General features: G+C 36.3%; 1 protein-coding gene across 1 annotated transcript in view; it reads right to left on the bottom strand.

Annotated features, from left to right (window-relative positions):
• The window catches only part of TRAT1 (T cell receptor associated transmembrane adaptor 1), a 35,220-nt gene extending 21,627 nt beyond the window's left edge, over positions 1-13,593 (bottom strand). The window contains exons 1-2 of the mRNA XM_003939400.3: positions 13,429-13,593; positions 5,208-5,318 (exon numbers count right to left, since the gene is read on the bottom strand). Of these exons, the coding sequence (XP_003939449.1) occupies positions 5,208-5,318; positions 13,429-13,435 (118 nt within the window). The 5' untranslated portion in view covers positions 13,436-13,593. The remainder of the gene's footprint in view (positions 1-5,207; positions 5,319-13,428) is intronic.

Below are 13,593 nucleotides of genomic sequence, written 5' to 3' on the forward strand. Positions count from 1 at the left end.
AAACAAGTAATGGATAAAGGGAGCAGCTGAAGTGGGATGTACGTTCACGGGCACCCCATTCCATGCTACTCTTAGGATGTAAATGTGTAATCTCCAGCTGAGCCATCTGTACTTGGGTGACTTTTGTGTTGCAAATCCTTCCTAGAAGAAGTTTCTAATCACTTTAAATGAGTAGTAGTAAAAAGTTCAGAGGTTACAGCTAAAAATAAAAGCCAGCAAGCTCAGGCTCCTGAAAAGTTTGCTCTGTCATGAAGGCTCAAAAGTTTTTTTAAAAAACAAGTGGCATGACTTAATTTAAAAGCTGCCTGATGATTTCAGTGACACTTAGCAAAATAAAAAAAGTGTATGCTTTGCTGTAAAGCAATGAAGTGTGCAAGACTGTGCATGGGAAGAACTGGGTGAACTCTCATAATCTTCTCCTGTGATTCAGGTGCAAACACTTGCGGTCAGGTTTGTAGTTGAGAGGGTGTGATGCAAATATGTTTGCTTTTATGTTTTTCCTTTTAGAGTGTTAACTCTCCTGTGCACCACACAACACGAGACAGCAGCACATAGTTTAAACTCCATAATAAAATTTTTCTGATACATATTCAATGTGAAGATGCCATAATTTTCTGCTGATAGGATCTTGATGTATGACCAAAATAATACGCTTGCTTATTCTTTCCAAACCAGAGAGGAAGAATTGAACAAAGAGATTTTGAATTTAAAGAAGGAAATAGTTAATGCATTCCTATCAGAAAAAGAAATAAATATAATCCTCCTAAAGAACAGATTTGAACAAAGATTCACATAAAAATGAAGGATTTATTTCAGGGAGAATGAGAGAACTCCATTACAAAGCTTCTACCTAGCTGCTGCAGAAAACATCAAGGGGAGGCTTATCTGGTCTATCTGATTGAATGTGCAGATATTGTATTGTTGCTGAAATGGAGATTTTCTTTTGAACGCTATTTATTACACCAGCAAAACTTATTCACTGACTAACCAAGGTGGAGTCAGATCTTGCAAGTTTCTTAGCCACAAAGAGTGATACAAAAATGCAAACATAAAAAGTTACATGAGGCCAGATACAGGGGCGTTACATTCACAGCCCAAGTGGCAGAAAAGCTGGCTGATACAATAGGATCTTTTTTTATAGTTTGTTTGTCTAAGAGAAATAAGGCAAAAAGGCATCTTCAGGAGGACTGGGAAGGAATTGAACTGTTCGCAGAGCAGTTCTGAAATATATCTGAAATCTCTGGGTTAAAAAGAAAGACAGTTCTGTTTGTTCATATGGGATAGAAAGAATGGCAGAGCTATTACCAATACTTGGGAAAAGATGTTAGGAGAAGTTGGGGCAGAAAGGGTGGAGGTGGGATAAGAACAAAGGGCATTCTTAGCATTGATGGATACATCAACTGCATACCAATAAAGTGCCCGTTCCAGTGTGTGCTCCACCTAAGGAGGGCACATTACTGCTCAAATAAAAACTTAGGTGATTAGTGAATGTTTAGAACCAATTCCGTGAAACTCTACAGAAAACTCTCTGAAATGGACCTGAACGTGACTTACTTGAGCACAACAGTTAGTGCTAGAGCTCAAAGTATTGTACAGATTGGTTAAATAAGATAGAGATGAGGGAAGTGAAGCTGGAGCTGGAGAGAACTTAGAGGGGCATAGGGATGGTGATGGTGGGAGCAGCAAAATAGCCAGAGAAACCAGTGTTCACCAGAGTAACAGACGTGAACATTAAATGGTAGCCATGGTAGTTCCTTAATAATTATTTGTGGAAAGAGGGAAGGAAGCAACAGGATCTCCAGGTATGGGGATAGGCTGTGCCAGATCTAGGTCTGACCTACTAAGTCTCTAGCACTATGCAAATGTGTGTGTGTGTGTGTGTGTGTGTGTGTGTGTGTGTGTGTGTAATTCTTACAGGAACCCTATGGTCTAGATGGTATTTTCCACATGTTGCGGATAAGGAAACTGAAGCTCAGAGAAATTATGTTACTTGTACAAGATCTCCCAGCTAAATATTGAAGGCAGAGTTCTAGTTTACATCAGGTCTACTTCAAAGGTATACATTAAAAACAATTAAGCCAGGCGCGGTGGCTCAAGCCTGTAATCCCAGCACTTTGGGAGGCTGAGGCGGGTGGATCACGAGGTCGAGAGATCGAGACCATCCTGGTCAACATGGTGAAATCCCATCTCTACTAAAAATACAAAAAACTAGCTGGGCGTGGTGGCGCGTGCCTGTAATCCCAGCTACTCAGGAGGCTGAGGCAGGAGAATTGCCTGAACCCAGGAGGCGGAGGTTGCGGTGAGCCGAGATCGCGCCATTGCACTCCAGCCTGGGTAACAAGAGCGAAACTCCGTCTCAAAAAACAAACAAACAAACAAACAAACAAAACAATTGAGGGAAGCAAAATTTATTTAAAAAATAGATCAATAAATACAATTTATTGTTTGTTTTCTTAAAAATTTGCTCTCATATTACACTACTTTTAGGTAATAGAGCCATTTATGGCATGCCTGGGGCAGTACGTGTTTGCACAATTGAAAAGAAAAAAATCTGTCCTGAAATAACAAAATGAAAAGGTGTTGCCTTTTTTTTTTTTTTTTTTTGAGATGTAGTCTCGCTCTTTCACACAGGCTGGAGTGCAGTGGCACTATCTCAGGTCACTGCAACCTCTGCCTCCTGGGTTCCAGCAATTCTCCTGCCTCAGTCTTCCAAGTAGCTGGGATTATAGGCACACACCACTACGCCCAGCTAATTTTTTGTAATTTTAGTAGACATGAGATCTCTCCATGTTGGCCAGGTTGGTTCCAACTCCTGACCTCAGGTGATCCACCCACCGCTGCCTCACAAAGTGCTGGAATTACAGGCACTGCTTTTTTCGGTGCTGCTTTTTTAAAGTAAGGCTACTGTCTTTCTGCAGTGGTCAACTTACCATAATAAGCAACTACACAAAGGAGTTTTCATGGAGGCAAAAAGGTATGGATGTGGGTAAATCTCAATGCACAAACTACCAAAAATGAGAATTGTAAAACCTGTTTACAATGAGTTGTAAAAGACTCGTACAGCTGAATACTTCTGGGGCAGAAGTACTAGTTTAGCCAAATTATACTAGTCCTGATCTTGATGATGATGATAAAAAGTGGTTTTTAACATCCATAATCAGTGCAATCATAAGACTGAAAAAAATTGAAAATTTAGGTTGAAAGTAAATAGGTCACATTTGCCGGATAAATTTTAAGTTAGACGACTGGGCTCAAGATAAGCATGTCAGTGTCTATCTGTTACCTGGCCCTCGGCAATCTTCAAAGGATTACCAATGGACTCAATGAAAGAGCAAGGTACTAGTTCAGATTCCTGTTCTTGTCTTGGTTTTCACCTTACGTTATTTACTCTCTTTAGATCTCAATTCACGTTGTTTTTTTTTTTTTATAATTCAGATTATATTATCTGCATTTATACGATGTCTTAATGAAGAAGTTAAAATAGCCAGTTGAATGTGTAAAGAAAAGTGCTACTCTGAGCTCATTTTCATCTATAAAAGAGGGAAACTGTAGAAGATGTTTGATGAGTCGTTTATACGTTTGACTTATAAAGTTTATTTGAAAATACATTAGATTTTTAAAAGTATTACGGAAATCATTGCTAATGCAAAAGCATTGCTTGCTAGGAATTTCACCTTAGCCATGGAATTGATACCATAGAGATCCAAAAAGAGTGTTGGGGAGCAATGTGAAAGTTGGATGTGCTGGTAGAAACCTTACTAGACGGAGAATTAGAAAAGTGGACACTTATCATTGATTTTGCTATTGAATAGATGTGTGGCTTCATCTGTGCCTCTCCATTTTTGAGTGCCTCTCGTCTTTTTTTCAAACCTGCATGACAATAATCCCTTCATATTTTATATTAGTATTATCAAAGCTTAAGATGTTTCTAAAAGAAGCAAGGACACTTGCTGCAATCTGACCATTGTTCTAAATTAGTTCCATACAATTTTTCTTGGACAGGTGTCTAAGTTAATTTTGTTAGTTTTATTTCGTTTCCTCTGTTAAAAGAAAATGCATTTATTCTTTCTTTTCTTTTATTACCACTTATGTCCTGTCCCTAAGGATTTCTTGATATTTAAACAGCTTCCAGGCTGGTTGTGGTTGTTCACAACTGTAATCTCGGGGTTTTGGGAGGCCAAGGCAGGAGGATCACTTGAGAACAAGAGTACGAGATCAGCCTTGGCAACATAGCGAGACCCCCATCTCTTAAAAAAAAAAATCTGAAATTTAGCTGGGTGTGTTTGTGCATGCCTGTAATCCTAGCTACTTGAGAGGCTGAGGCAAGAGGATTGCTTGAGCCCAGAAGTTGGAGGCTGCAGTGAGTTAGAATCATGCCACTGCACTCCAGGCTGGATGACAGAGCAAGATCCTGTCTCAAAAAAAAAAAACCAAAAAACAAAAAAAAGACATCTTCCAGCAATAGTTGAACTTTCATTCTCCCATTCATCCATGTGTAGTCAACATGTATTGGACTCAACATTGATCCATGTGTATTCAACATGTATCAGATGCCTACAGCATACAAAGGCTGTGCCAGTTGCTGGACTTTACACCATTTCATTTGTGGCACATGCAGATTGAAAGCCACATGGCTAAAACTTATGCCCAGCATATTGAAAAGCAAAGCTGACAGCTGCAGATACCCTTGACCTACTCTTCTAAACCCTGGGAGTGTTTGACAGCAAGCCCATGGTTCAATCTATTCCTTTTCCAGTTGTCTTCTGAGCCTGCTTCTATGTATTATACTTGAGAGTGTCTGACTGATCCTGAGATACAGTTGGCTTAAATGGAATCTTAAAGGACTAGACCTCCCTTTATTTACCATGTATCAGAGAGAACCTTGATGGCTTCCCCAGAATAGACCACAATTTCATAGGTTGTTCAGTTGGAGAAGGAAAATCCTATTTACCAGGATAATCCCTTCCCACGCTATACCCTAAAGCAGAGATAAAGCTAAATTGGATAATTTTTTCACATTTCTCATATGATTGCATTCTTAAATAAGAGAACCCTTTGGGTAAGAAAAATTAGCAAATAAATTTTCTACAGATAAAAATAACCTGTCGAATGACATTTCATAAAATTGTCTACTTCCATATGTTTTCCAGTGAGTCCCTAGTCTCCATTCAAGCGGGTACCATGTGAAATTTGTCAAAATGTCTTACCTTGTCGTTGCTTTTCCACACAGTGGGAAATGTTGAAGATCAGTGATATAACCAAAGCCAAGCCCAAGAATGCTAGAAGTCCCCAGAGGAAAAAGGGGCACCCAGAATTTCCTGGAAATTAAAATAAACATACCCATAATATAATAGCTGCTTACCCATTTGTTTTGGTCTGGCTGTTGCCACAGTTAAAGCTGTTGCATTTATTCATAATAAAGGACAACTTCTCTACCAGGAAATTAATTAATATTCATAACTTTTCAGTTTTCAAAGTGGGTGTTGGTGTTAAGCGACTGAATTCAGCATGGGCAGAAGGATTCAAGTTTCTCACATTTGAGTGTTTATGGAATGAAAGACTTTTTGTGTAGCTATTGAGAGGTGACAAGTAGTGACTGATAAAAAAACTTTTGTTCAAAAATCAAGAACATTCAGATTACCAAGAATTTTAATTTGCTGTACTTTTCACCTTCCTTTAATCCTCAGACTGTAATCATACATGCTTTTCTTATTTACAGAAAATTGCCTGTTCCCTTCCACTAATCTCAGTAGTACAGAATATGATGTGTTGGGATAAAATAATTCTGGAGCCTAGTTTTGTTAATATTGGACACAGGGAGCTTTTCTCATACTGTGTAGAGCTCCATGAATGTATTGTGGAAAGTTAATTACACTTCTCTTTCTCCTAGGCCTACACAAAGTCAGAAAAATCAATATTACTGTCTTCTACCCCCACATCTTGTCCCACTAGGGGAAATGACACACTTGGAGGGGTCATCTCCTATAATAGCAATGTCTCCTGGAATACCTCCAGAAGGACGTACCTGAGGCTGTTTTACAGTTAACTTTTTTATAAGTACAAGAAGTATACTCTAAGATAATGAAAATAGCATAGTATAGTAAATATATAAATTAGTAATATAGTCATTTATTATCATTACCAAGTATCCTATACATAATTGTGTTATAGTTTTCTGCAAGTAACAGCATAGTAGGTCTGTTTACACCAGCATCACCATAAACATATGAGTAATGAATTGCATTATGACATTCCAACAGTTATGTCACTAAAGGATAAACATTTTTCAGCCCCTTTATAATCTTACGTGGTCAATCATCGACCAAAACATTGGTGTGTGTGTGTGTTGTGTTGTGTTGTGTTGTGTGTATGTGTGTTTGAGATAGAGTCTTGTGCTTTCACCCAACCTGGAGTGTAGTGGTGCAATCATGGCTCACTACAACCTCCACCTCCCAGGTTCAGGCAATTCTCCTGTCTCCGCCTCCTGAGTAGCTGGGATTACAGGCATGGGCCACCACACCTAGATAATTTTGGTGTTTTTAGTAGAGACAGTTTCACCATGTTCGCCAGGCTGGTCTCAAACCCTCTACCTTGTGATCCTCCCACCTGGGTCTTCCAAAGTGCTAGGATTACAGGCTTGAGACACACCACCTGGCCCTACAAACCATTGTTATACAGCACATGACTGTACATTGTGCAGTGACAATTATTTAATATAGTATAGAACAACTTCCCTAAGAACACATTTTATAGTTAATTTATTATAGAGTTGACCAGGGAGTTGCATTTGTTAAAATTAAGCATTTAGTGGACGCATTAATAATTTACCTTGGACCAAATTGGACTTGTAACCCCGCTTTAGAAATAGTCTAAGCTACAATTATTGCATACAATTTCTATGGCATGTATTTGGGACCTTGATCATTAAATGCTGAAAGGATGAGAAATTGATTTTGGAAAGATTATTTTGACCTTGCCTGTGTGAAACTACCTGGATCTACCCATGAATGAAAGTAAAATAGACTTTGATGACTTTCTATTCTGGGACATGTCCCAGTTGTGTTTTCAAAATTTCTTAGGGGAATGTCAAGACTGCTTCCATCTCACCGATCATTAAAGCAACCGCTCTGCCCTAAAATGGCAACAGAGTTGAACTTCACATTGTAGTCAGAAAATAAAAATGCTCTGTTGCTCATTCTTACTTGCTTCCATTTGCCACATTTGGGCCTTTGTTCTCAGGACAAAATAAAATATATTTAAGAAAAAGAACCAGCTGTATGAAACTCTCCGTTGAATGTATTAATTTCAGGGATACCATGAATGGGATGATACTATTTAATACAGCATATGGTGCCTCAAGTATAAAGGCATGGGGATTTCCTTAAGAACTAGTATATTTTGCTATTATATACCATGTGAATATTGTATTTGATCATCTGTCTGTCTTTGATACACAATCTACTTTAAGCAAATATCCAGTACTTTATGATACTTAGATTTTTTTGTGAACTGATGGCATCTTTTTCACGTATTTTCCCTTCACCCTGACTTATTTGGTTATCTTTTATACTATTACACTTATTTCTAATACCCTTCTTTCTGGGGGAGGGGCAAATAAATACACAGAAAATAATAATGAATCTCTAGCACTTATCGCCCTTGGGAACACTAATAAAAATCAATCTCTTCTCTACTTTTTTTCCATTTTCCATTTTCCACAGCATGTAGTATTTAGTATACATTCAATATGGAGTTACGATTCCCGTAAATAAAATATAGTACAGTATAAACAGTCATACTTTAAGGAAGTAAACAGAAAGCCCTAATCTTATGTTTTACATGACACTGAATTTAGCTATAAATCATCCTATCATTTGAACAAAATCATATTTCAAATAGAAGTTTTGCTTTCTCCTTTCCAATTAAAGAGAATTGAAATAGTTGTATTGGTCCATTAATTGATATAAGAAGATAATTTGACTCTCAGCTACAAAGAAACAACCTAATCAATATCATAAGCCTATATTCTACACTAAAAGCTTTTGGGAAAGTCCTAATAGTTTTTATGTAATATGTCAGAAACACTAAGGCAAGAACTTGGGTCACATTGTACGTTTCTTTAGGGTTGTGTTTTATCTTTTTCTGGTAGAATAAATTTGCCCCACATCACCACTTGGAGGCCTTTTAAAACACAATCTAAACTCTAAGACGGTCTGGGTGTGGTGGCTCATGCCTGTAATCTCAACACTGTGGGAGGCTGAGGCAGGTGGATCACCTGAGGTGGGGAGTTCAATACCAGCCTGACCAACACAGAGAAACCCCATCTCTACTAAAAATACAAAAAATTTAGCCAGGAGTGGTGGTGGGCACCTATAATCCCAGCTACTCTGAAGGCTGAGGCAGGAGAATCACTTGAACCCCGGAGGTGGAGGTTGCGGTGAGCTGAAGTCATGCCATTGCACTCTAGCCTGGGCAACAAGAGCAAAACTGTCTTTAAAAATAAAATAAAATAAAAAAATTATATTTGGGTATGTATGATGTAGTCTCACGTGGTTTCTGGTTACCTCTGCTTTTAGGGTCTATAATTCCTAACACTTCTATTTTTCAAGTTTTTTTTTATAATATGATATAAATTTTAAATGGGAAGACTTTTATTTAGAGGCTTTATATTTTATGACATTTTAAGTATCTTTCATAATTTTTGGTTTGTCCACAATACCCCCATTTTGAAAAACAACACGCATGAGAAGAGTAGATACGTGAAGTAGATAAATGGTGGAAATTTTCAACTTGAATTCAGATCTGTATAGATGTGTATACACACACACACACACACACACACACACACACACATGCACGCGCTATCTGTCTCTCTCTCTCTCTCTCTCTCTTTCTCTCTACCTCCCCTTACCAGTAATTCTAAATATGCAGTATAAATATCTCCATGCCCCTGTGGGTATCTACTTATTACAGACGGTGCCTCTTAGAATATTGGATGCACAAAGTGCTTAAATTTTTTTTGCCCAACAAGTGTAACCTTTAGTATCAATATTTATTAATTGTAATTACTTTCATTTATACAGCTTTTATCAATTTTTAAAAATCTCCCACGCAATTTGAATTCAGCTATTTACACTGTTAAAAAGCCAAAGGCCTCGAGAAATTATCAGTGAGGCAATGGCAGCTAGGAAAATCATGATTTAAGTTTCTCTCTAGCTTCCAACTACCAGGGGCATATAGTGGTGGATTTAATTATAAAACCTCTGACTCCCTTAAAGCCAACAGTAATTGGCAGGCACTGTCTTTGAAATTCACAATTGCATGTGCTCTGGAAGGAAACCCAGCTAAGCAAATATAATGTCTTTCTGCTGGCAGATTTGATTTACACAGAAGCCTTTACTTAATTAACAACAGAAAAAGCAATGAATATAATGCCTCAATTGTTTCTACTTCAGGCTGTCTTTAACTGAGACAAGTGTATGAGTTGATAGTATATTACAGCATATAGCTTCTCTTAATAGCTTTCCTTGGCTTGTAAACTCGAAGCAATGAACATCTTTTTGCATTCCATGAATGTGTATATTTATTTTAGACACCCAGAAATCTCAATGGCAATATTATGAGCCCCATGGGTGTACTCATTAAATGAGTTTTTCTTACTATGGTGGTGGTTGGTGCTAAATAAGACACATTCTTGATTTTTTGAATATGACACATCATTACGCCCACAATCCCAACCACTACTATCCAGCCCCATCATCTCCCACAATAAAAGACATTCCAATCATGGATATTAACATAAGAGGGGGCTCTCAAATCAGTTACAGACTTTCAAGTAAATACCACGCCATTTTAAATGCACATCTGAAATCCACTGACCTTAAGTGTCTGTCATGAATAGGGGGTTATTTGAGAAGTAAATGGTGTGTGTTGGGGAGTGGGTTCTGACAGGAAAAGAGAAAATAGCAAATAGTGGCTTTGAGATATCTATTTTCAAACTGTGGAAAAGGGAATGAGAGTAATCAGTGGTTGTGTGACTGGTTGTGTGAGAATCACTGAACCTCACTAAGCCAATTGTAAAATTGGAGTTCATATGTTCATCTGTGTTACACGTCTTCCTAGCACATTATTTCCCTCAACCAATACTTTACTTAATTTAATTGAAGAAAGTATAAATATGGGAGTGAGGTGGAGGGCAGAAGAGAGTAAATTATGACTCCTCCATTGCTAGACTCTTCATTGTTTTTATAATTAGACTTTACCTGAGATTGGTAAACCTCAGAAATCCTACTGAGATTAAAGTGCTGCTGCAGATGAACCTCTTTCTCTGTATTTAGTGACTCCATTTATATATGCTTTTATTGTTTCTTATTTGAGAAGCACCTTAATAAGATGCTTCAAAGATGGCATGGTTGTGTAGAACCTTTCATCCAATAAAATACTTTGACTATTATGTTTCTCTTAATGGTTCAAGAAGGTGGATTAATTTTATTATCTCTTCCCTTTAATTCGGGAATGCTGAGAAGATTGAGTGTAATCAAAAATGTCTGGAAAGGTGCCCAATAATGATTTCTTTTATCCACTAGCAACTTGTGAACATTTATTTTTTGGAAGTGTGATCTTTAATTGACAATCTTTCCTGGATTGATTTTTCTTAAGAACACTGTCGAACTCATTGCCAAATATTACCTAAATTAAATGGAGAAACATTGTCTATGACCCATCTGAGTTTAAAAGATAATTTAGAGGTTAGTCCCACCTAGTCACTAAAAGAAAACATTTCATTGTTCTCAAAAGGTGATGAGGCTCAAGAGAAGATAAACTGGGTAAAGACAAGACCCCTTTTTAAAAAAACAAAATAACAAGTAAACTAAATTGTGAATCATTATTTAAACTAATGATAGCCCAAAGGCCTTGTTTTCAACATTGGATTCCACGACTGTTGATTTGATGTAAATGAAGAAGCAGCATAGCAGGAATATGTTCTGGTATCATAATAACAGAACATTATTGATGATGCAGTGACTACAGGCATATACGTAGGAAAAAAGAAAATACTTGGGCTTTTATTTTCCTACATAGTTTTACTTAACTAGAAATAATTTTTCTTTTGTGTGTTCAAATTTATCTTTTTTATTTTATCTAAATATAAAACATTTTAAATATAATTTTATATATACACACACACACGCATATAAATAAATAAATAAATAAATATATATATATATATATTTTTTTTTTTGAGATGGAGTCTCACTCTGTCACCAGGCTGGAGTATAGTGGTGTCATCTCGGCTGACTGCAACCTCTGCCTCCCAGGTTCAAGCTATTCCCATGCCTCAGCCTCCCAAGTAGCTGGGACTACAGGCACGTGCCACCATGCCTGGCTAATTTTTTGTATTTCAGTAGAGACGGGGTTTCACCGTGTTGGCCAGGATGGGTTTTGATCTCTTGACCTTGTGATCTAACTGTCTTATCCTCCCCAAAGTGCTGGAATTACAGGCATGAGCCCCTGTGCCTGGCCTATAATTATATTTTTTAAATATAGTTTTTTATATTATAAACATATGAAACGATCATCTGATTCTCTTCTTTCATGTGAAATTTTGTTTTGTTTTGACTTTTAATATCTGTGAGGCTTTTAAATACTTTGTCTTTGCATGTCTTCCGTGAAACTGTAAAAGTGCTCAACTGATAAATGAGGAGCTCTTGTATTAAACCCAAAGGAGAAATCTGAACTACAAAATGCTATGGAGGAAATGTTACTGTATCTCTTCTAAATTTAGAATTAATTAGTCCTGAAAATAGTTGAATGTCATATTCACTGTCTTTGGTCTTCCTATGCTTTCTGGGTTCCCCATCAACATCAGCTCATGGCAATTATGCTTAGTAATGCTGTGTTCATTTCTTGCAAAGCACTAGCAAAAATGGGACAACCGTTTTTGTTCTTTGCTAAACTGTGAACTGGGAAAAATAAGAGGTATGAAAATTCAATGTCGGCTTATGGTGTCTTTGTGATTTATTGAATCAACTGATTTTAAGATCCATCAAACAGAACAATGAAAGCAAATTCACAGAAATCATAATATATAAAATCTTTACTCCATAAATGACATATACAAATTGGTATTAAATGTACTATAAGCATAATAATTAAGCAAAAGATGTAATCAGACATTTCACAAATGATAGAATTACAAACAGTTCAAAAATCCATGCAAAAATGTTTAACCTCATTATAATCAAAGTAAGTCATATTAAACAATGAGTTAGCATGTTGGGCTTATGATATTAGTGAAGATTTTTAAAATGAGATCAGCCTGTGAAGGAGAAGCCCTGCTAGAATGAGAAGAAATTGGCATCAGTCTTGGAAAAGCAATTTGGCAATAATGAGACTTAAAATACTCATAGTCTCTTAGTAATTTCAATTCTAGAAAGTTTTTCTGAGAAAATAACCTTTAATACGGAAAAAGCTATAGCATTGTTCATCTTTCTGTCATATAAAAATATTTTTAAAAACTGTATACAATGTAAATGTTCAGCAATAAGCAAATGACTCAACTATAACTGAATGGATGTCATTTTTGTGTATTCATTTAAAATCATTAGGCAAGCAGAAGTTAGATTAAAAAGGGACATGTTAATGTTAGTGAAAAAAGCTGCATATATTATGTACATTATTATTGCAGTTATGAAAAGCAAACGACGTAGAATGTATATAAATAAAAATTGAAAGGAAATACATATTTTGTGTTTTTAAGGTGGTAGAAGATATGCATGAATTTTTAATATGTATATTTCACAGTCCTCCCACATTACAGAATATGCAGGTTTTCCCTTGCAACAAAAAGACGTTTATTTAAAGAATTAAAAGTACATAAAAGAATACGGGAGGAATGAACCATCACCATAGATTCACAACAGCGAGTCAAATGGATACAACCTTCACGATTAATCACACAGCAACTGAATTTTCACTTGCCTTTTCAAAATTGTCATCTCTCCAAATGTTGACAATTGATTGCTTTCTGAAAAATACTGTAGTGCCTAATCTCTGAGGAATTCGAATTACACCTATCCTGTTTAACAGCTAAACTAAATTAGAGAGAAAGACAACAGAAGCTTCTTTAAAAATAACAAGTACTTCACATGGCATAATTATCAATGAACACTTACTAAAGAGCTGTAATTAGATTCACACTCTAAAACTCTCTCCACATTTTTCTTTCAGAAGAAAAACAACTTATACTCATTAACATATTTCAAAATATATTTTAATTACACTAAAAGTGTAATTAAAAATAACATTTAAAAACATTTAAAAAATAACTACTTTCTAAATACTAAGGGTCCTCTCATTAAGACTTAGAAATTATTAAGTGAATTTTTAGGCATACAAATGGGACAAAAAATGTTAAATGCCACTTACCTGACATGCTTCTTTTTTCAGAGAAATCCTTAACTAGCCATAAGACAAATGTATAGTTTAAAAATCCTCTCAAACTTATTTTCCTAGCTAATGTTGCCCTGTTAAGAGCAGCATGACAATAACACCTTCAGATTTTTTTCTCTTCTGTTTCTTAAAATCTTTTGT

The sequence above is a fragment of the Saimiri boliviensis genome, chromosome 8 (genome assembly GCF_048565385.1).
Source record: "Saimiri boliviensis isolate mSaiBol1 chromosome 8, mSaiBol1.pri, whole genome shotgun sequence".
Taxonomy (NCBI): Eukaryota; Metazoa; Chordata; class Mammalia; order Primates; family Cebidae; genus Saimiri; species Saimiri boliviensis.